This window comes from Hevea brasiliensis, unplaced genomic scaffold, assembly GCF_030052815.1.
Source record: "Hevea brasiliensis isolate MT/VB/25A 57/8 unplaced genomic scaffold, ASM3005281v1 Scaf32, whole genome shotgun sequence".
NCBI classification, from domain to species: domain Eukaryota; kingdom Viridiplantae; phylum Streptophyta; class Magnoliopsida; order Malpighiales; family Euphorbiaceae; genus Hevea; species Hevea brasiliensis.
Window position 1 is genome coordinate 11,425 of NW_026614829.1, and position 21,587 is coordinate 33,011.

General features: G+C 32.1%; 1 protein-coding gene and 1 long non-coding RNA gene across 2 annotated transcripts; both read left to right on the plus strand.

The window, feature by feature from the left end:
• The first annotated feature begins 2,090 nt into the window (after positions 1-2,090).
• LOC110637983 (ankyrin repeat-containing protein ITN1) lies at positions 2,091-4,024 on the plus strand. The gene is made up of 4 exons (XM_058142061.1): positions 2,091-2,181; positions 2,489-2,916; positions 3,046-3,129; positions 3,246-4,024. Exons 1-4 carry the CDS (start codon positions 2,091-2,093, stop codon positions 3,846-3,848), a joined length of 1,206 nt encoding a protein of 401 aa, XP_057998044.1. The 3' UTR covers positions 3,849-4,024.
• Positions 4,025-6,709: 2,685 nt separating this feature from the next.
• Positions 6,710-7,113, plus strand: LOC131177076 (uncharacterized). Its single transcript, XR_009146788.1, has 2 exons — positions 6,710-6,740; positions 6,863-7,113. It is a non-coding gene; the product is annotated as an uncharacterized LOC131177076 (long non-coding RNA).
• Positions 7,114-21,587: the final 14,474 nt, after the last annotated feature.

The following is a 21,587-nucleotide window of genomic DNA, read 5'->3' on the forward strand; positions in this document are numbered from 1 at the left end:
TTGATAACGATCCCACAGTTAATTGTTGTTAAATTGGAAATTAAAGTATAATCAAATTAGTTTGACTTAAATTAATAGATATTAAAAATAAAATCTAAAAATTAAAATTAAGACAAAAATTAAAGATGTAAAATGAAATTTGGAATTAAAATTGGTATTTGAGAATTAAAACTAGATCAATCAATTAACTAAAATTAATTAAACTAGATTACCCAAAAATTAATTTGAAATATCTATTTATGAAATTGAGAGAAATTAAATCTAAATTCAATAAAAATAAAAATAAAGTGATTATAGAAATTGGATTTAAATTGGATTTAAATTTAAATTGCTATTTATGAGGTTTGGAGGATTTATATCTAATTTCAATGAAAAATAAATTGATTCTAGAGATTGGATTGTCAATATTGTTTGCATGTGGATTTTCCATAATTTAGCCAAACACATGAGAATTGCAATTTTGAGAAATCAATTCTTAAATTTTTGAAACCTTTTTCAAGCATCTCAAAATTGGTTTTTATTAAATCAAACCCTGTTTTCACGGTATTTCAAATCTAACAAAACCCAATTAATGCTCTAATTGATTTTTGGAAAGTTCCCCTTAATCTTCTTAGCTTATTTCTAACACCAAGAAAATAAAGTTTATTGCAAGATTATCCACCCCCAATATTCACTTTTCAGTCCATCTATTAAGGATTAAAACTTAACTTAATGAGGGCCCATTCATCAAGCAAGGAAATAAGCACACAAGCAATAAATCAAAATATAACAATCTTCATTTAAATGGCTAAATCAGTTCAAAACCACAAAACAAATCAATATTTACAAACCCATCTCTAGAATCTCAATCAACTACTCACAAATCATTGTTTAAAGACAAACCCAAATGAAGAAATGAAGAAATAATGGAAATGTAAGCTAAATTGGGTAGAAAAACCCAGCAAATTTGCATCAGGATCTCTGCGGAAAAGTGCAGAAACTTGATCCTTCTGCTTTGCTTTGGAAGAAGATCTGAAGATGCTCCTCCCTTTCCCTCTTTCTATCTTTCTAAAAATGCCTCCCTTGCTCTCTTTCTATCTTTCTAAAAATGCCTCCCTTGCTCTCTATGCTCTCTATATCCCAAGAAAGTGATAAAATGGGTCTTTATATAGGCTAAGGGATTGTTCTAGAATGGGTAAAAGGGGGAAGGATCTAGAAAAAGTGAGGTAAAAAGCTGGAGTAACGGAAATGCCACGTCAAAAATTTTCGATAAAAAGCGACATAAGCCGAGTCAGTTGTGTCGCGGGTTGTGTCGCTCTCGGCCATTTTTTTCTCAACTTCAAAATTTTTTTGCAATTCGATTTTAATCTCCTCCAAATGGCTACTCTGATCAAAATACATCAAATTTCTCCAGATTTAACCTACAAAACAAATAAATTCCAAAAATTAAACTAAGAAATGTGAAAATTGTAAAATTGACTAAATATATACTAATATCTAAAATAATAGCTATGAATAAGGGTAAATTATGTGCAAAAATTACTCCTAAATGATGATATAAAATGCATGCATCAATATTCATAATATCTTTTTGGACTTTTAAGCTGAGCTTATAAGTAAAAAATATATATATATATATATATATATATATATATATATATATATATATATATATATATATATATATATATATATATATATATTAGGGAGATTAAATTTTCATTTTGATACTTATAAATTAATTTGACAAAATATTTTACCATATTAATCTTATTCAAGTTTTAGAATTTCACCTCAAATCTCATTTAATATCTTTTTTAATTATTTAAATAATAAATATATTTATAGGCTACTTTTTACTAAATATATTAATTGTTTGTTAATTACTTATAAATACTTTACCCAAACACGTAAATTTTTAAAATTTTAAATACTTATAAGCATCCTTATAAACTGATTTTCATAAGTTAAGCTAAGTACTCTCAAAGTCTAGGCATTAGAATGCATATATTTATTAAAGAAACTTGATGAAATAATGAGGAAATTTAAACTATTTTAATTTGAATATATTTAATTGATTGCAAGGTGTGCCGAATGTTCATCCTGGTGAAATGTTGTCTTCTCAAGAGCCTAATGATGAGGAGAATGGTCAAGGTTCTCATAAACTAGAACCAAATCATGGGAAAATCAAAAGAAATCAAGGTATATTATGCTAAATACTCAAATCATTTTTTTTTTGTTGATTTTGTTAATTAAGTGAACAAATTCAATATTTTAATTGTTACAGTGGTCAGTTCATTAAATCATCTTGTTTGGAGATTCTCGCAATTTCTTGGTAAGCAAATCTCTCTCTCTATATACATAATACTTTTTTGGATAGGACTCATAATGATTTTAAATATGTAGTGTCAATTTTAAATTGGATGAATGAATGCTGGCATAGGCAAGGATTTACATCTCAATCTCTCAAACTTATTTTGTATTGATTTATAGTATTCAATCATTTCAGTACCTAAAAGCATCAAAGTTTTAAAGTTGAGACATGCTCAAGTCTTGCAACTCCTCAAAGTCATTTTCAAGGAGATTGCAACGCTAAGCGAGGAACAACTCAAGAATATTGGGTTGAATCAAGTAATCTATGATGCAATCAAGCGTGGTTCATTTGAGTTTATTAACGAGTTGATCACATGCAATCCAGTAATTATATGGAGAGGTGATAAAAAAGGAAGAACACTATTCGCACATGCAATCACACTTCGTCAAGAAAAAATCTTCAACCTAATCTATAGATTTGGTTCAAGGAGACGTATTTTGATTATGCTCGATGTGTTTAACAACAATTATTTACATTTGGCTGCCAAGTTGTCTCCTTCCTTTCAACTTGATCAAGTCCCAGGTGCAGCTCTGCAAATGCAATGGGAATTACAATGGTTTAAGGTAATCATTTTTATACTTAGAAAAAAAAAAAAGAAGAAAAATGCTAGTATCAGTCGCCAGAGATGCACTTGTGCCATTGATTGATATGAGTTCTACTTGGTTTTAAATGAACTCCACATCAATCCTTAGCATCTAGATGTATCAGTCGTAGCATTCACAAATAGACCTGTTCAAAAGGCTTTATTGGATCCAAGTTATGCTTGGCCTGAAAGGGTGGTTATCTGAGCCGTGAACAAGTCTATCTATGTTGATGCTGGCAGTTCTTAAGAAAAAAAAAAAAAAAAAAACTTTGGAATGATAAAAAACTAAACTTTACTTGATTATTTTAGGGAATAGAGAGCATGTTACCACCAAAATTTGGAGAAAGACTAAATGAAAATTTCCTCACACCCAGTGCTTTATTCACCAAGGAACATAAAGAATTGGTAAAAGAAGGTGAGAGATGGATGAAGAACAACACAGCATCATGTATGGTTGTGGCTGCTCTCATTGCCACTGTCATGTTTACAACAGCATTTACAGTTCCAGGAGGCAATGACCAAACAGGGTTTCCCATTTTCTTAGGCTATGATGCATTCTTGGTATTTATAGTTTCAAATGCATTATCACTCTTCTCTTCCAGTACTTCTGTGCTAATATTCCTTGGAATTCTCACAGCACGTTTTGCAGAAGATGATTTCCTCAAGTCCTTGCCTAACAAATTGATTCTTGGTCTTTTCACTCTTTTCTTCTCTGTGGTTACCATGATGATAGCCTTTGGTTCCACCATTTTTATTCTTCTCCAGAAACGACTTTCTTGGATTGCTATTCCTATCACTGTTCTTTCCATAATCCCTATTTTTTTCTTCGTAGTCTACCAATTTCCTGTCCTGATTCGAATGGTCATTCACACACACAAAAGTTCGTTCTTTGACAAGCCAAATGAATCTTAATTATAAGTTGATTGTAAGTATTGGATTTGCACTCTTTCGATTGTTCTATATATGTACGTCTCATTGGTTATCAAGTGTCTACTTTCTTATCTGTGTCTTAAGTTTATAGAATGTCCTTTGGATATGTATTTTTCTCAAAATCTCATATAATAAATTCCACAAATTTTAAACAAGAAGACCAATATGTGTTGTAGAATGAACTGGTTTACTTGCAGTATGCTCCTGACAGGGCAGTTTTCAGATTTCCAACGGATGTAGTTCACTACTCTGAATTTCAGTAACTAGTTCTTCCATATCTGTAATTTCTCATTTATTTTGCATCTTTCATCCAATGTGTTATGGAAAAAAGAATCACTCTCCTCTTTATCAGAAATTAATGAAAAATTCCTTAAACAAATTCTCTTTAATTTCCCATGAATGTCCACCACTGGATTTTGATTAGGTGGTTAGATCTTTCACTATATTTGATTTTGATAGTTGACTATTGAGGATTATGCAATTAATGCATACCATCATGTTGCCTATTATTGAGATAACCAATCATGTAACACTTTTGTAATCCTCAATTAAGCTGATTAAGTGTTAATTAATGTTAATTTAGTGAAATTAAAATATAATAAAAAAAATAAAATGACTGAAATTGCCTTAATTGTTAGTGGATTAAAAATTATTAATATTTTTAAGTAATATTTATCAAGGATTTTTAAGGTGTATTTATAGCCTAAAAGCTCTAAATTCAATAGTCTAAAATAAAGAATTAAATTCAATGATTCAGATTGTGAAGAATAAAAAAATTTATCCTTTTTTCTTTTTAAAAGCTTTTAAACGATTCAAAATGTCTTAGAATAAATTTATCCTTTTTCTTTCTAAAAGCTTTCAATTTAGTGGTCTAAATTTTGGACTTAATATCAACGCTTCATATTGTGTCAATATAATTGTCTTTTTCACCTTTTGAAGCCCAACCATTCTAACTAGTTTGGAATTAAGTTTTAGCTGTTGTTACTTATTAAAGCCCTAAATTCAATAGTCCAAATTTTAGACTTAAAATTAATGGTTGAATGCTATGTCAATTAAATTGTTCTTTTGCCCTTTTACAAGCCTCAATTAAATAAATTGAATTAAAAGACTCAATTAATTTTTTTAATGTTTTAATTTTCATCAAAATTAATTTGGATCTTCCTTCTTCTTTTAACCTTTGGATCTTCTTCTCAAAATAGAATAAGACAGAAAATAAAGAACTTATTATATTGGCAAAGCTCATTAGATACTTCTTTTCTTATAAGAGGATTGGAGAAGCGGAGACTCAAACTTGATACTTGCTCGTTGAGTGATATATATTTAGTTATTGGATCAAGTTAAATTAGGTGTGACTCATTAGATACTTAATTAAAAGATAATCTACACATATATGAAAAAAAGAACCTATTACTTTAAATAACCTTTAAAAAAGTAATAAAATATAGAAAGAATAATGAAAAATTAAAAGTGAGCAATCGAAAAATTCTTCACAATCCAATCAATGGACCGTTAATTAGAGCTAAATATGTATATAAAATGAACTAATTGTGCTTGGTGGTTAGGGCATACTATCCAAAGGCAATTAGCTGTTTAGCACTTGAAGCCTAACGACTCCAAGTGAGTGAATTTTTGTTTTAGATTGTATTATTGGGTATATTTTCTTTAGATGTATACTTTCTTTGATATTGATTCAATTCTTATCTGATGTAACTTTGTTCAACCTCTTGTTTTAATCTCAAGGTGGGCATGGAAAATAACAACACAAGTGCATCTGATGGTATTGTCAACGAGAAACGAACAAAAGATAATTTTGATAGCTAGAAGGAGTAGTAATTTTGATAGCGAAGGAGCGCTTGAAAAACTACCTTATAGTACAATGCTTATGGGGTGTAATCTCTGGAGATGAACCTAAACCTGAAGAAATAGTACATAAAAATCTTATTGTTGCAGTTCATGAAAATTTTTTGTGAGTATAGACCTGCAAAATAGAAAATAAATGAGTTAGAGGTCCATCGGATATAAATCCGGTGGGTCAGAGGTCCACCAGATATGAATTTGGTGAGGACCCTCTGACACTCAAGTTAGAGTGTAACGCCCTCACCAAAGGTAGTCCGTACATTTTACTGTTCTGACGACTAATGTCTGTTCGGACAGTTAAAATATCTAGAACTACACCTAAACTATAGTGAGGAGGAATAAATTAAAGAAATAAATGTTAAGAAAATATAGGAAAAATGTAGAGAAAAAAATAAATTAAAGTTCAGAGAATTTATAAATTGATACAAAAATAATAAAAATAACCCAATATGCACTAGTAAGGGCATTTTGGTCATTTCACCCCCAAAGGTGAATTTTGACCTAAATGTCAAAATAAAAAAAATAGAGAATAAAATAATTAGCATTAATTAAAATTTATGAAATAGATTAGGAAAATGAGAAGAGAAAAGAAAAGAAAAGAAAAGAAAGGAAAAGAAAAGAAAAAAAAAGCTTAGGAAAATTCAAAAAAAAATTATAAATAGGCACTAGAGGACAAACTCCCACCCACTTCCATCTTCTTCCTCCATTTCTCCTCTCTCTCTTTCCCTCATTTCCTCCATTGTTGTCAAGCTTCCAAGCTAGATTTCCCAAGCTTCGACACACTAAAACCCATAGCCCACTTCACAAAAAATACTCCCCACACCCTAAAGAAGCTATAGACACCCATTGAAAGCAAGAAATTTGAAGTTAGAGAAGCTCAAGTATGGTTAGTGCACTAATCCCTCTTCTTCTCTTTATTAAACATGAAAAGCATGTTTAGCCAATTATAAATACCATGAAAATAAAAAGAAAATCTTGAGCAAAGATGATGCATGCATTTTATATCATCATTTAGGAGTAATTTTTGCACATAATTTACCCTTATTCATAGCTATTATTTTAGATATTAGTATATATTTAGTCAATTTTACAATTTTCACATTTCTTAGTTTAATTTTTGGAATTTATTTGTTTTGTAGGTTAAATCTGGAGAAATTTGATGTATTTTGATCAGAGTAGCCATTTGGAGGAGATTAAAATCGAATTGCAAAAAAAAAAAAAAATTTTGAAGTTGAGAAAAAAAATGGCCGAGAGCGACACAACCCGCGACACAACTGACTAGGCTTATGTCGTTTTTACTGGAAAATTTTTTGACGTGGCATTTCCGTTACTCCAGCCTTTTTACCTCACTTTTTCTAGATCCTTCCCCCTTTTACCCATTCTAGAACAATCCCTTAGCCTATATAAAGACCCATTTTATCACTTTCTTGGGATATAGAGAGCATAGAGAGCAAGGGAGGCATTTTTAGAAAGATAGAAAGAGAGCAAGGGAGGCATTTTTAGAAAGATAGAAAGAGGGAAAGGGAGGAGCATCTTCTGCATCTTCTTCCAGCAGCAAGGATCAAGTTTACGCACTTTTCTGCGAGAGATCCTGCTGCAAATTTGCTGGGTTTTTCTACCCCTTTTAGCTTACATTTCCATTATTTCTTCATTTCTTCATTTGGGTTTGTCTTTAAACAATGATTTGTGAGTAGTTGATTGAGATTCTAGAGATGGGTTTGTAAATATTGATTTGTTTTGTGGTTTTGAACTGATTTAGCCATTTAAATGAAGATTGTTATATTTTGATTTATTGCTTGTGTGCTTATTTCCTTGCTTGATGAATGAGCCCTCATTAAGTTAAGTTTTAATCCTTAATAGATTGACTGAAAAGTGAATATTGGGGATGGATAATCTTGCAATAAACTTTATTTTCTTGGTGTTAGAAATAAGCTAAGAAGATTAAGGGGAACTTTCAAAAATCAATTAGAGCATTAATTGGGTTTTGTTAGATTTGAAATACCGTGAAACAGGTTTGATTTAATGAAAACCAATTTTGAGATGCTTGAAAAAGGTTTCAAAAATTTAAGAATTGATTTCCCTCAAAATTGCAATTCTCATGTGTTTGGCTAAATTAGGGAAAAACCACATGCAAACAATATTGAAAATCAATCTCTAGAATCAATTTATTTTTCATTGAAATTAGATATAAATCCTCCAAACCTCATAAATAGCAATTTAAATTTAAATCCAATTTAAATCCAATTTCTATAATCACTTTATTTTTATTTTTATTGAATTTAGATTTAATTTCTCTCAATTTCATAAATAGATATTTCAAATTAATTTTTGGGTAATCTAGTTTAATTAATTTTAGTTAATTGATTGATCTAGTTTTAATTCCTCAAATACCAATTTTAATTCCAAATTTCATTTTACATCTTTAATTTTTGTCTTAATTTTAATTTTTAGATTTTATTTTTAATATCTTTTAATTTTTGTCATTCTAATTTGCTTATACTTTTATTTCCAATTTAAGCACAATTCCCTGTGGGATCGATATCAATTTTTAAAACTATACTACTGACCCGTGCACTTGCGGACACCGTATCAAGTTTTTGGCGCCGTTCTTAGAATTGTTTGTTTTTAAGTTGGATTTTAATTGTTTTAAGCTAATTAGAATTTTTATTTTCTTTTATTTTCACTATTGTTCCTTGTGTTTTTCAGGTACTTTTCTTGTTTATGAGACGATCGAAAAGCACAAGTGATACTGAATTGTTGTTCAACCCAGAAATTGAAAAATTCTGTCGAGCCAACAAAAAGGAGTACAAGAGAAGAAAAGAAGCAGAAAAAGAAGAACAACAAATATTTGAGCAAGAGGAGACAATAGAAAATATGGAGAATCAAAATAGAGCTATTGGTGGAAACAATGGAGCAAATGAGCAAAGCGGGCAAAATCTTTGTGGTTAATCAAAATGATCCTCAAAGAAGATCCATGTTAGACTATGCTTTTCCTAGATGTCTTGATGTGAGAGATAACAGACCTATTATTGGAGCTAATCAATTTGAATTAAAAAGCGGTCTTATTCAAATGGTTGAAATTCACAATTTGGAGGTAGCCCACTTGAAAATCCTCATTCTCATTTGAAGAAATTTTTGATGATATGTGGTACACAAAGACAACCTGGAGTTTAGATGAAGTTATTCGCTCACATTATTTCCATTTTCTCTTGGGATTGACATTGGAGTGGTATGACTCACTCCCACAAGCTATTATAGCTACTTGGGAGCGGTATCTCAAGCTTTTCTATCTCAATTTTTCCCACAGGAAAACTACTCATTGAGAATTTGATGGTAGCTTTTAAACCAAGAGATGATGAAACTTTGTATGAATCTTGGATGAGATTTAAGGAGCTTGAAAGGCAATGTCCTCATCATGAAATACCCAAATGGATGATTGTTGAATTTCTACACGAGTTACTCCGACCATAAGAAACACAATTGATTCACAAGCGGAGGAGATTTCATGAGAATGACAAGTGAAGAATGCTATGATCTATTAGAGAAGATTGCTCATAATACCCATTTATGGGGAAATCCTAGAGCACTTGAGCCAAAGAAAGCTGGGATCTATGAACTTGACTCAGTTAACTACATGAATGCAAAATTTGATCAGTTGACTCAGCTTCTTAGTGATTTTTGCACAAAGGCAACAACCTCAACTCCTACAACTATGCAACAAGTTGCCTTCACAAATGGAACTCAAAGTTGTGGAGTTAATTATTCTTCTTATGGTGATGATTATTTGCAAGAGCAAGCTGCTTATGCAGGAGGTTATCAACAAAAACCTATGGGAAATTCTTATTCTAATATGAACAACTCAACATGGAGACCACAAGCAACTTTTTGCTCAACAAGGCCAAAGCTCAAATTATGCTCATAACCAGCGGTTTATGCGTGAGAACAAGCCTCAATTTCAGCCTCAATTTCAGCCCACAAGGCAGCCACCACCTGGATATCAAGCAAGAGCACAACAATCCCTTCCATCCCATGAACCGAAGCCATCCTTGGAGAACATGATGGAGAAATTTTTTGCTGAACAAAGCAAGATGAATAGCAAATTGGAGGAAGAAATGCAACACATGAGACAAACCATGGATCAATTACAAGTCCACAACCGCATGTTGGAGACTCAATTGGCGCAACAAGCAAGCTCATCAGGAAGCAATTCCTATGGGAAACTACCTAGCCAACCACAAAACCCTCATGAACAATGTAAGTTGGTGACCTTGAGAAGTGGTAAGAAAGTAGGTCAAGAGAGTGAAAACAAGAGAGAAGAAAAAGAAAGCACAAAAGAAGAAAATTCAGTTGAGAGCAAGAAAAATGAAAAAGAAGAAGAAAGCAAAAGTGAGCAAGATGAGGGAGAGAAACCATACATCCCGCCTGAACCTTACAAACCCACCCTTCCCTACCCTCAAAGATTCATCAAGCACAAACTAGACAAGCAATTTGGCAAGTTCCTTGAAGTGCTAAAAAAATTGTATATCAATGTGCCATTCACTGAGGCACTATCCCAAATGCCGAGTTATGCCAAGTTTTTGAAGGAGATTCTTTCCAACAAGAGAAGGCTAGAAGATTATGACACCATCAATTTGGGAGAGCAATGCAGTGCTATAATCCAGAAGAAGTTACCTCCCAAACTCAAAGATCCGGGTGTGTTTTCCATTCCTTGTCATATTGGTGATAACTGTGTGGCAAATGCCTTATGTGACCTTGGAGCTAGTGTCAGCCTAATGCCTCTTTCAATATATGAAAAATTGAATATGGGAGAGTTGAAGCCCACAAACATGTATCTCTCATTGGCTGACCGTTCAATTAAGTATCCGGAAGGCATTCTTGAAAATGTGCCTATCAAGGTTGGAAAATTTTACATTCCGGTGGACTTTGTCATTTTGGATATGGAAGAAGACACAAAAGTTCCTATCTTATTGGGAAGACCCTTTTTGGCAACAGCTGGTGCATTAATTGATGTAAAGGGTGAGCAATTGACACTTAGAGTGGGAGATGATCAAATGATATTCAACATCAATCCAGCCATGAAAAGAAAACATGAAGAAGTTGAGTCTTGTTTGCGGGTAGACATTATTGATGAGATTGTTCAAGAGCATTTTAGAAAAAGCTATCCACAAGACCCACTTGAAAATTGCTTAGTCCATGGTGGGAGCATTGATGATGATAACATGGCTATTTTTGCGCAATACTTGGAAAGCTCTCCACCACATCCTGAAGCCACAATTTTTCAACTTGAAGGAGTGCAAAATTTGGAGATCAAACCACCATCATTAAAGGTAGAGGATGCCCCAAAGGTAGATCTTAAACCTCTTCCTTCCAACCTCAGGTATGCTTTTCTTGGACCCTATGAAACATATCCTGTTATAATGTATGCATGTTTGACTAAGATTGAGAATGACAAATTGTTGTGAGTATTGAGAGAATTTAGTAGAGTTTTGGGTTTTGCAATTGATGATATAAAGGAATTAGTCCAACGGTTTGTATGCATAGGATTTTCCTTGAGCCAAATAGTAAACCTTCCATTGAACATCAAAGAAGATTGAATCCTACAATGAAGGATGTTGTGAAAAGGAAATCCTAAAATTACTAGTCTTTGGAATTATTTACCTATTTACGACGGTGAGTGGGTTAGTCTGTGCATGTTGTACCAAAGAAAGGTGGGGTGTGATTGTTAAAAATGAAAATAATGAATTGATACCCACTAGAACTGTTACAGGTTGGAGAATGTGCATAGACTATAGGAAGTTGAACAATGCCACAAGAAAAGACCATTTTCCTCTTCCTTTTATGGATCAAATGTTAGAGAGATTAGCCAAGCATTCATTCTTTTGTTACTTAGATGGATATTCTGGTTTCTTTCAAATTCCAATACATCCTGATGACCAAGAAAAAACTACCTTTACATGTCCCTATGGCACCTTTGCATATCGAAGGATGCCATTCGGATTGTGTAATGCGCCTGGCACATTTCAAAGGTGCATGATGGCTATTTTTTCTGATTTTATTGAAGAAATTATGGAGGTCTTCATGGATGACTTTTCAGTATATGGAACTAATTTTGATTCATGCTTGACTAATTTGTCTAAAATCTTGCAGAGATGTGCTGATAATGATTTGGTGTTGAATTGGGAGAAATGCCACTTTATGGTCCAAGAGGGAATCGTTTTAGGGCATTTAATCTCAAAAAGGGGAATTGAAGTGGATAGAGCCAAAATAGAAATTATTGAAAAAATGCCCCCTCCAACCACTGTCAAAGGAGTGCGGAGTTTCCTTGGACATGCTGGGTTTTACCGGCGATTTATTCAGGATTTTTCTAAACTTGCTAAACCCTTAACAAATCTTTTGAATCATGATGTTAAATTTGATTTTAATCAAGATTGTATGGTTGCTTTTGCGGAGTTAAAGGCGGCATTAACAACGACTCCTATCATGCAACCCCAGTTGGACTTTGCCATTCGAAATTATGTGTGATGCAAGTGAGTTTCTTTGTTGGAGTATCCTTGGCGTGAAAAGATAGAAAACCTTATGCCATTTACTATGCAAGCCGAACCCTTGATGAAGCTCAAGTCAATTACGCCACAACTGAAAAGGAGTTCCTTGCGGTAGTATTTGCACTCAATAAATTTCGTTCTTATTTGGTCAACTCAAAGGTAATTGTTTTCACTGATCATGCAGCAATAAAGTACTTAATGAGCAAGAAAGAAGCTAAATCTAGGTTGATTAGATGGATTTTATTACTTCAAGAATTTGATTTGGAAATAAGAGATAAAAAGGGTGTTGAGAATGTGGTGGTGATCACCTTTCTAGGATAAAAGCGAAAATAAAGATGATGAAATTGTGCCAATTGATGAATTTTTCATGAATGGCGATTGTATGTGTTGAAATCTGCACGTCCATTGTTTGCTGATTTTGTGAATTTCTTGTCTTGTGGTGTCTTGCCACCTGATTTATCTTAGCAGCAAAAGAAAAGATTATTGCATGATGTTAAATTTTATTCTTGGGAAGAACCTCTTTTGATTAGGAGATTTAATGATGGAATAATTAGAAGATGTATACGGAGGAAGAAATGCATGATGTTATTTACCATTGTCATTCCTCTGAATATGGTGGTCATTTTAGTGTCTCAAAAACTGTTGAAAAAGTCTTGACATCAGGTTTCTATTGGCCTAAAATGTTTAAACATGTGAGAGACTTTGTAAGCAAGTGTGATAGGTGCCAAAGGGTAGGCAACATTTCCAAGAGAGATGAGATGCCCTAGCAGTCCATATTAGAAGTTGAATTATTTGATGTGTGGGAATTGATTTCATGGGGCCATTTCCATCTTCATATGGGAATAAATATATCTTAGTAGGGGTGGACTATGTATCTAAATGGGTAGAAGCTATAGCTACACCTACCAATGATGCAAAAGTTGTGGTAAAATTTACGAAAAAATTTGTTTTGACCAGTTTGGTGCCCCACGTGCCATAATCGGTGATGGTGGTAGCCATTTTTGCAACCACCAATTTGAAAAGTTGATGAGAAAATATGGGGTAAAGCATAGGATTGCCACACCATATCACCCTCAAACAAATGGCCAAGTAGAAATCACAAATAGAGAAATCAAGCAAATCTTGGAGAAAACTGTCAATAAGTCCAGAAAAGATTGGTCCCTTAAATTAGATGACACTCTTTGGGCATATAGAACAGCATTTAAAACACTCATAGGAACTACACCTTATAGGTTAGTTTTGGGAAATCATGCCATTTGCAGTAGAATTAGAACACAAAGCTTATTGGGCCATTAGAGCAATCAATTTTGATTTGCAAGCTCTTTGGACATAAAAGACTTTTGCAACTTGATGAATTAGAAGAATTGAGACTTGATGCTTATGAAAATGCTAGGATCTATAAAGAAAGAACTAAAAAATGGCATGATAAGCATATCAAGAAAAAGGACTTAAAAGAAGGAGATTTGGTTCTCTTATTCAATTCAAGGTTAAAATTTTTTCCAGGAAAATTAAAATCAAGGTGGTCAGGTCCATTCAAAATTGTGAAAGTTTTACCTCATGGTCTTTGTGGAAATTTTTGGTGAAAAATCTGGTAATTTCAAGGTAAATGGACAAAGGTTGAGGCATTATTTAGCTGGTGAGCCAATTGAGAAAATAGCAACTTGCTATCTTTCTCATTCTCCATGAAATTTTGAGTAAGTATGGTCAAGCTAAAGACCTAAACTTAGCATTTTTGTGCATAACTCCCAATTTTTCTTTCATTTGTTTTAAGTTTTTTTATATACTCCTTATTGAGTTTAAAATTGTTATAATTTCCTTGTGCTTATGGGATAAAATGCATTTCAACCAAATCATCATAAAAAAAAAAAAAAAAAAAAAAAAAAAAAAAAAAAAACATTTCATGTCTTTAATTTCATTGCTTAATTACTTCATATTTTGAACTTATTTTGCTTGTGTTGTTTTTATTTTACTTGAACCATTTACTTATTCAGTTTTTTTTAGTTCCTCATAAAATACATTCTTCTTTTATATTTTTAGTACATTGCTCACTTGCTTTTATGTGCTACTTCGGATTTACACTTGATGGCTATATTTTTGAGCTTAACTTCCCTATTCAAAATTTTTGAGATTAATCGATTTAATTAATGGATTCCATTGCTTTGTTTCTTTTGCAATGAGTGCGGTATCCAAATTTTATCTAATTAAATTGGCTGCACTTCAATGAGGTAACAATTCTCATCTCGACTTGTGTCCTTTGTCAACACAAGTTGTGCTATCGCTTATGCAACAGGTAATAATTCTTTATGCACATATGATCTAACAATTTTATGCACATTATCCCATTCCTTGCACTCTTGTAATATTGAGGACAATGTTCATTATGATTATGGGGGAGAGGGTAAATTATTTGCAAAAATTTTTTTTCCTATTTCATTTGACTATAGTGACACATTCATTACAACGGAGATACACTTGCTTATAGCCTCATATACTTAGTTACATACTTAGTTGCAATTAGGTTGACTATACATTTACACTCATGCATATCATTCACTCATTTAAAATTTTTGAATTTTTAAACCAGTCTTTGAATTCCATAAGCCACTTATTCAAGCAATCCAGCTTGCCTTTAGATGGTTAGTGGAATGAAAGTTCCAGCTGGGTACAAAGTCTTAAGCATTATTCTTTCTCTTACTTAATAGCTGAAAATTAATATATCAATTTAGGTATGCAGTGCTAGTTAGTTATTTTGAGTTTTGAGTGTCTGGATAAGCCTTTAAGGAAGAAAATGGTCATTGTCGTCTCACCATTCCTAGAACAAGCATCTTAGATCTTTCAAAGCGAAATTTTTAACTTGCATTTGATAAGAATATGATTTAGGCATTCCTTCATATTTTAAACCTCACATTTAGCCTTAACCTACCTCAATTTCATTTTAACCCTTGCAAACCCCCTTGAACCTTAATCTCCTAATTTCTTTGGAACCCAAATCATTTACCTAGCCATTAAACCTAAACACTACCACCTATCTATGAGAATAGTATTTTAGCAATTAAGTGCATAAAAAAATGATAATGATATAAAAAATAATAATAATAATAATAATAATAATAAAATAAAAAAAAAAAAAATCTCGGAGGATTGAAACATCTTGAAAAGTGCTAGAGTAATTGTCAAAAGTTGAAAAGGTCACCAAAATATCCCAAAGGTAATTTTGGGTGTGACATGAAATAGGGACACATACAAAATCAAAATAAAATAAAATAAAATAAGCATAAAAAAATAGTCCCTTTGTATAATCATTGTGATAGCACTTGAGATTCATTGTGAATTTCTTTCCTCTTGATATATAAAAAAAAAAAAAAAAAAAAAAAAATATTGGATGCACTTTGAGTTTCATGATTAATATTATTCTCATATTTTGTTTACCTTATTCCCTTTCTTTGTTAACCACAATTTTACCCTATTAGACCCCATTACAACCCTTAAAAAGACCTAATGATTCTTTGAAAAATGCTTGTTACATTAGTAGAGTTAGATCTTTTATGCTTGCATATGGGTTTGGCAATATAATCTTCCATACATTACTCACCATCTATTTGAGACACATTGGCTATCTATTTCATTTAGGTTTGTTTTGGCACAATTGACTCTTGTAGTTGGTTGGTATTTGTTGCTTGGGTTGATTGGTTAATTCTTAGCTATTCTGTAATAGTTGAGAGTGCTTGCTTCATTCTTTGTGCTTTTCTTTGGTGGGAATTTGGAATGTTGGTGGCTAGAGGTAAGTTGGTGGTTTGGATTAGTGAATTTTGTGTTTTCAAAGACTGATTCTATTCCCTTCCAAATGAGTTTTAATGAAATTTTGCTTGAGGACAAGCAAGAGTTTGAGTATGGGGGAATTTGATGCATGCATTTTATATCATCATTTAGGAGTAATTTTTGCACATAATTTACCCTTATTCATAGCTATTATTTTAGATATTAGTATATATTTAGTCAATTTTACAATTTTCACATTTCTTAGTTTAATTTTTGGAATTTATTTGTTTTGTTTGTTAATTCTGGATAAATTTTTTGTTTTTTGATCAGCGTACCCATTTGGAGGTTTATTAAAAAATAATTTCAAAAAAAAAAAAAAAAAAAAAAAAAAAAAAAATTTTGAAGTTGAGAAAAAAAAATGGCCGAGAGCGACACAACTGACTCGGCTTATGTCGTTTTCTTGGAAAATTTTTGGCGTGGCATTCAGTTACTCGACCTTTTTACCTCACTTTTTCTAGATCCTTCCCCTTTTACCCATTCTAGAACAATCCCTTAGCCTATATAAAGACCCATTTTATCACTTTCTTGGGATATAGAGAGCATAGAGAGCAAGGGAGGCATTTTTAGAAAGATAGAAAGAGAGCAAGGGAGGCATTTTTAGAAAGATAGAAAGAGGGAAAGGGAGGAGCATCTTCTGCATCTTCTTCCAGCTGACAAGGATCAAGTTTCTGCACTTTTCTGCGAGAGATCCTGCTGCAAATTTCTTGAGTTTTTCTACCCTTTAGCTTACATTTCCAATATTTCTTCATTTCTTCATATTGGGTTTGTCTTTAAACAATGATTTGTGAGTAGTTGATTGAGATTCTAGAGATGGGTTTGTAAATATTGATTTGTTTTGTGGTTTTGAACTGATTTAGCCATTTAAATGAAGATTGTTATATTTTGATTTATTGCTTGTGTGCTTATTTCCTTGCTTGATGAATGAGCCCTCATTAAGTTAAGTTTTAATCCTTAATAGATGGACTGAAAAGTGAATATTGGGGATGGATAATCTTGCAATAAACTTTATTTTCTTGGTGTTAGAAATAAGCTAAGAAGATTAAGGGGAACTTTCCAAAAATCAATTAGAGCATTAATTGGGTTTTGTTAGATTTGAAATACCGTGAAAGCAGGGTTTGATTTAATGAAAACCAATTTTGAGATGCTTGAAAAGGTTTCAAAAATTTAAGAATTGATTTCCCTCAAAATTGCAATTCTCATGTGTTTGGATAAAGTAGGGAAAAATCACATGCAAACAATATTGAAAATCCAATCTCTAGAATCAATTTATTTTTCATTGAAATTAGATATAAATCCTCCAAACCTCATAAATAGCAATTTAAATTTAAATCCAATTTAAATCCAATTTCTATAATCACTTTATTTTTATTTTTATTGAATTTAGATTTAATTTCTCTCAATTTCATAAATAGATATTTCAAATTAATTTTTGGGTAATCTAGTTTAATTAATTTTAGTTAATTGATTGATCTAGTTTTAATTCCTCAAATACCAATTTTAATTCCAAATTTCATTTTACATCTTTAATTTTTGTCTTAATTTTAATTTTTAGATTTTATTTTTAATATCTTTTAATTTTTGTCATTCTAATTTGCTTATACTTTTATTTCCAATTTAAGCACAATTCCCTGTGGGATCGATATCAATTTTTAAAACTATACTACTGTGACCCGTGCACTTGCGGACACCGTATCAAAAGAACCCTTGAATTTTTGGCAGCCATGGAACTTGAGATTTGTTGCTTTTAAGTGATGAAAAATGGTTTCATGAGAATGTGTAATGAGTTGAAATGGTTGGGAGTTTGATTGTGTAGTGTTTGTGTAAATTAATGAGGACTTTGTGTAAAATGTTGAAATTGACCTATTGAGTTCAGATTGTTACTTATAGAAGTGTATTGCATGCAAATTGAGGTAAGGAAGTTGGAGGAATTGAGATATTGGGAGTATTCAATTTTCTGCAGGTTTGGACTCAATGAGTCCAGTGGATTTATTGACCCATAACTGAAAATGTGCGACTCCAATTGGTATGAGGCCAATTGGAGGTGAAATTAGACTCAACATAGCTCATTTTCCATGAAGAAACTATGCCCAAATTCTGTCCAAAACTTGACCTAAATACTGCCCAAATCCAGATTACCTTGCACCAAACCCAGAAAATGACCAAATGAATAGTATATGTTCATTTAGTCATAAGTCTCTCTATACTAGTCCAAATGACCTAAAATTTCATCAATGGAAAGCTTAGACATAGGGCTACACTTTTCATGAAGACCACTTGACCCAGTTTTTCCTTTAACCAAATCAAATTGTTAGCACAAATTCAGTCACTAAAACTGTCAACCCAGAAAATGACCAAATAAATAGTACATGTTCATTTGGTCATAACTCTCTCTATACTGGTCCAAATGACCTAAAATTTCATCAATAGAAAGCTTAGAATAGAGCTACACTTTTCATGAAGACCACTTAACCCAGTTTTGCCTTTAATCAAATCAAATTATTAGCACAAATTCAGTCACTAAAACTGCCAACCTAGAAAATGACCAAATGAACAGTACGTGTTCATTTGGTCATAACTCTCTCTATACTGATCCAAATGACCTAAACTTTCATCAATGGAAAGCTTAGACACAGGGCTACACTTTTCATGAAGACCACTTGACCCAGTTTTGCTTTTAACCAAATCAAATTGTTAGTACAAATTGAGTCACTAAAACTGCCAACCCAGAAATTGTCCAAAATATTGTTCCTTTGGTATGCTTGACCAGTTTTGGAAAAAATATTATAAGTTGGTCTCCAAAGCTGCAAATGGAGTGAAACTAGTGCCAAAAGTTTTATAAGACATAGCACAACAATTTTTATGTTTTGACCAAGCTCTAGAAACTATTGCATCCTAGGGAAAATATTAGCCAAAGTTAGGAATTGAAATCTGGAAAATGTTAAGTTGAACTCAGAATGCCATTTGATACCCGTGTGTTCATTTGGATATAACTCCCACTAAGAAATTCCATTTTAGATGTGCCAATATGATCTGGAAACATGATATTAGATGTGCCAATATAAAGACCACTTGACCCAGTTTTGCTTTTAACCAAATCAAATTGTTAGTACAAATTGAGTCACTAAAACTGCCAACCCAGAAATTGTCCAAAATACTGTTCCTTTGGTATGCTTGACCAGTTTTGGAAAAAATATTATAACTTGGTCTCCAAAGCTGCAAATGGAGTGAAACTAGTGCTAAAAGTTTTATAAGACATAGCACAACAATTTTTATGTTTTGACCAAGCTCTAGAAACTATTGCATCCTAGGGAAAATATTAGCCAAAGTTAGGAATTGAAATCTGGAAAATGTTAAGTTGAACTCAGAATGCCATTTGATACCCATGTGTTCATTTGGATATAACTCCCACTAAGAAATTCCATTTTAGATGTGCCAATATGATCTGGAAACATGATACTTAGGGCTACAACATTGATTTAGACACCTTTGCCAAATTCTAAGTGTAAAGACCCTAAAAAGAGGGTCAAACATACTGCCCTGAAGTTGGTTATTGCCCTTATAGGACTAAGAGTCCAGGTTAATACATTGACTATAACTCACTATACCAAGCTTGAAAAATTATGAAATTGTACCTGGGAGTCCCTAAGACATAGAGGAACATATCTTGTGGAGGAACCTAAGTTTAAAAATGACCATAAAATGATCAAATGACTGGTCAAATTTTATTGACCAGAAATTGTAAATTCTGGACAGCTTAGAGACAAAGGGACCAATTATGCTATTTTGACCATAACTTGAGTTCTATAACCCCAAATTCAGTGATTCAAAAACAGAAATTCAAGTTTAAACATAGAGGAGCATTTGTTATGAAGGAAGTGTGACCAAATAGACATCCTAACCTAGTCAAATTCCTAGATAAAAATAACACATCAAAATGAATCTAAAGAAAGGTTCATGGGAAAAAATATTATATATGATAATTAAAATACTCATGAGGATAATTAACTATTAAAAATAATATGAATATGTAAATTGGGACTAATGTCCTATTAATATGAAATTAATGGTACCAATGAACAGTACCAGAAAATAGTAACAGTGAATAGTGCTAAAATAATAAAAAAATATTTAATTGCCCATAGTATACCTAGACTTATTTATTTAGTTTGGATAAATTGGTATACCAATTAGGGACTACAGATAGCAATACTGCCTACCGAGAAAATCATGAACTGACATATATGTCTGGTATGATTGTTCTATAGGCTATATGCCTACTTACTAGCCATTGTGCCTACTTTATTTCAGGCTTTACAAGCCTGACAGCGGGTCTCGTGCCCGACAGTTGGCCTCGTGCCTGATAGACGTATACTGGATAGACATATGGCTGTCTAACCAGTATACACCCGTGCATCCAGCTTTTATAATTTATTATAGGTTTCTTGGGCACTGATAAAAATTAATTGAGACTTAAAATACAATAAGTAATCATAAAAGATCCCGATAATGTTAATTGTTTCCAAAGTGTAATAAAAAAAATGTAAAAGACCCAGAAATTACGAATTGTAATTATTATTTCAATTATTAAATTATTGTTATTATAAATTATGCACCACTAAGCGTTATGCTTAGCACGTTGGTTTTCCATCGCGTAGGTACTGGAGATCAGTAGCCATCATAGCAGCAGTCGCCACAGTAGTGTTCGGACAGAGTTTCGACCATATCTGCCACTGTCCAGAGTCACCTCACCAGTCTTTTGTATTTTGGTAGGGCCCCTGTATAGACTAGTATTTTAATTCATTATGTCTAGTCATGATGTATTTCATTTTGGACTTATAATTAAACTTTGAGATTGAAATTAAAACTTGTAATTTATTATCTATGAATTTCTATATGAATGCAATAGATGATACTTCATTTTGAGATCTCATAAATAGTTGTGAATGATATGATAAAAGAGAATATGATATGAAAATATGTGAGATGACTATGAATATGTTAAGAGGTAATAGTGGAACTCGCCAGATGCTAATAAAACAGAGAAGGATCTGTCCTGGTCTTCACAAAAATAAAATATAAAAAAAAATCTATACATAAATTACCTGATTTAAATGACATTAAAATTTACAATAGACATGACAAGATAGGGTGCTCCAGCACCGAATGTGGCACTTCTTGCTCGGCTATATAGCAGACGGGTGAGAAGCATCACATAGAGCTAGTATGAGAGAACATTGTATTTGATTGATTAGGAAAAAAGAATATACCTCCATAAATGATTTGATCTCTTTATATAGAATATAGACAATGGTTAATTATTATAAGTCAAATATATAATTATACGAATATTATTAGCTAATATAATTATAAGATTATATTTTTATTTATAATGTATAATTATAAGCATTGTTATATTTGGCAATCCTACTAATATTGCTTATTTTTAATTAATATTCTTTTTTTTATTAAATAAGTATTACAATGATTGAACTGACTAAACATG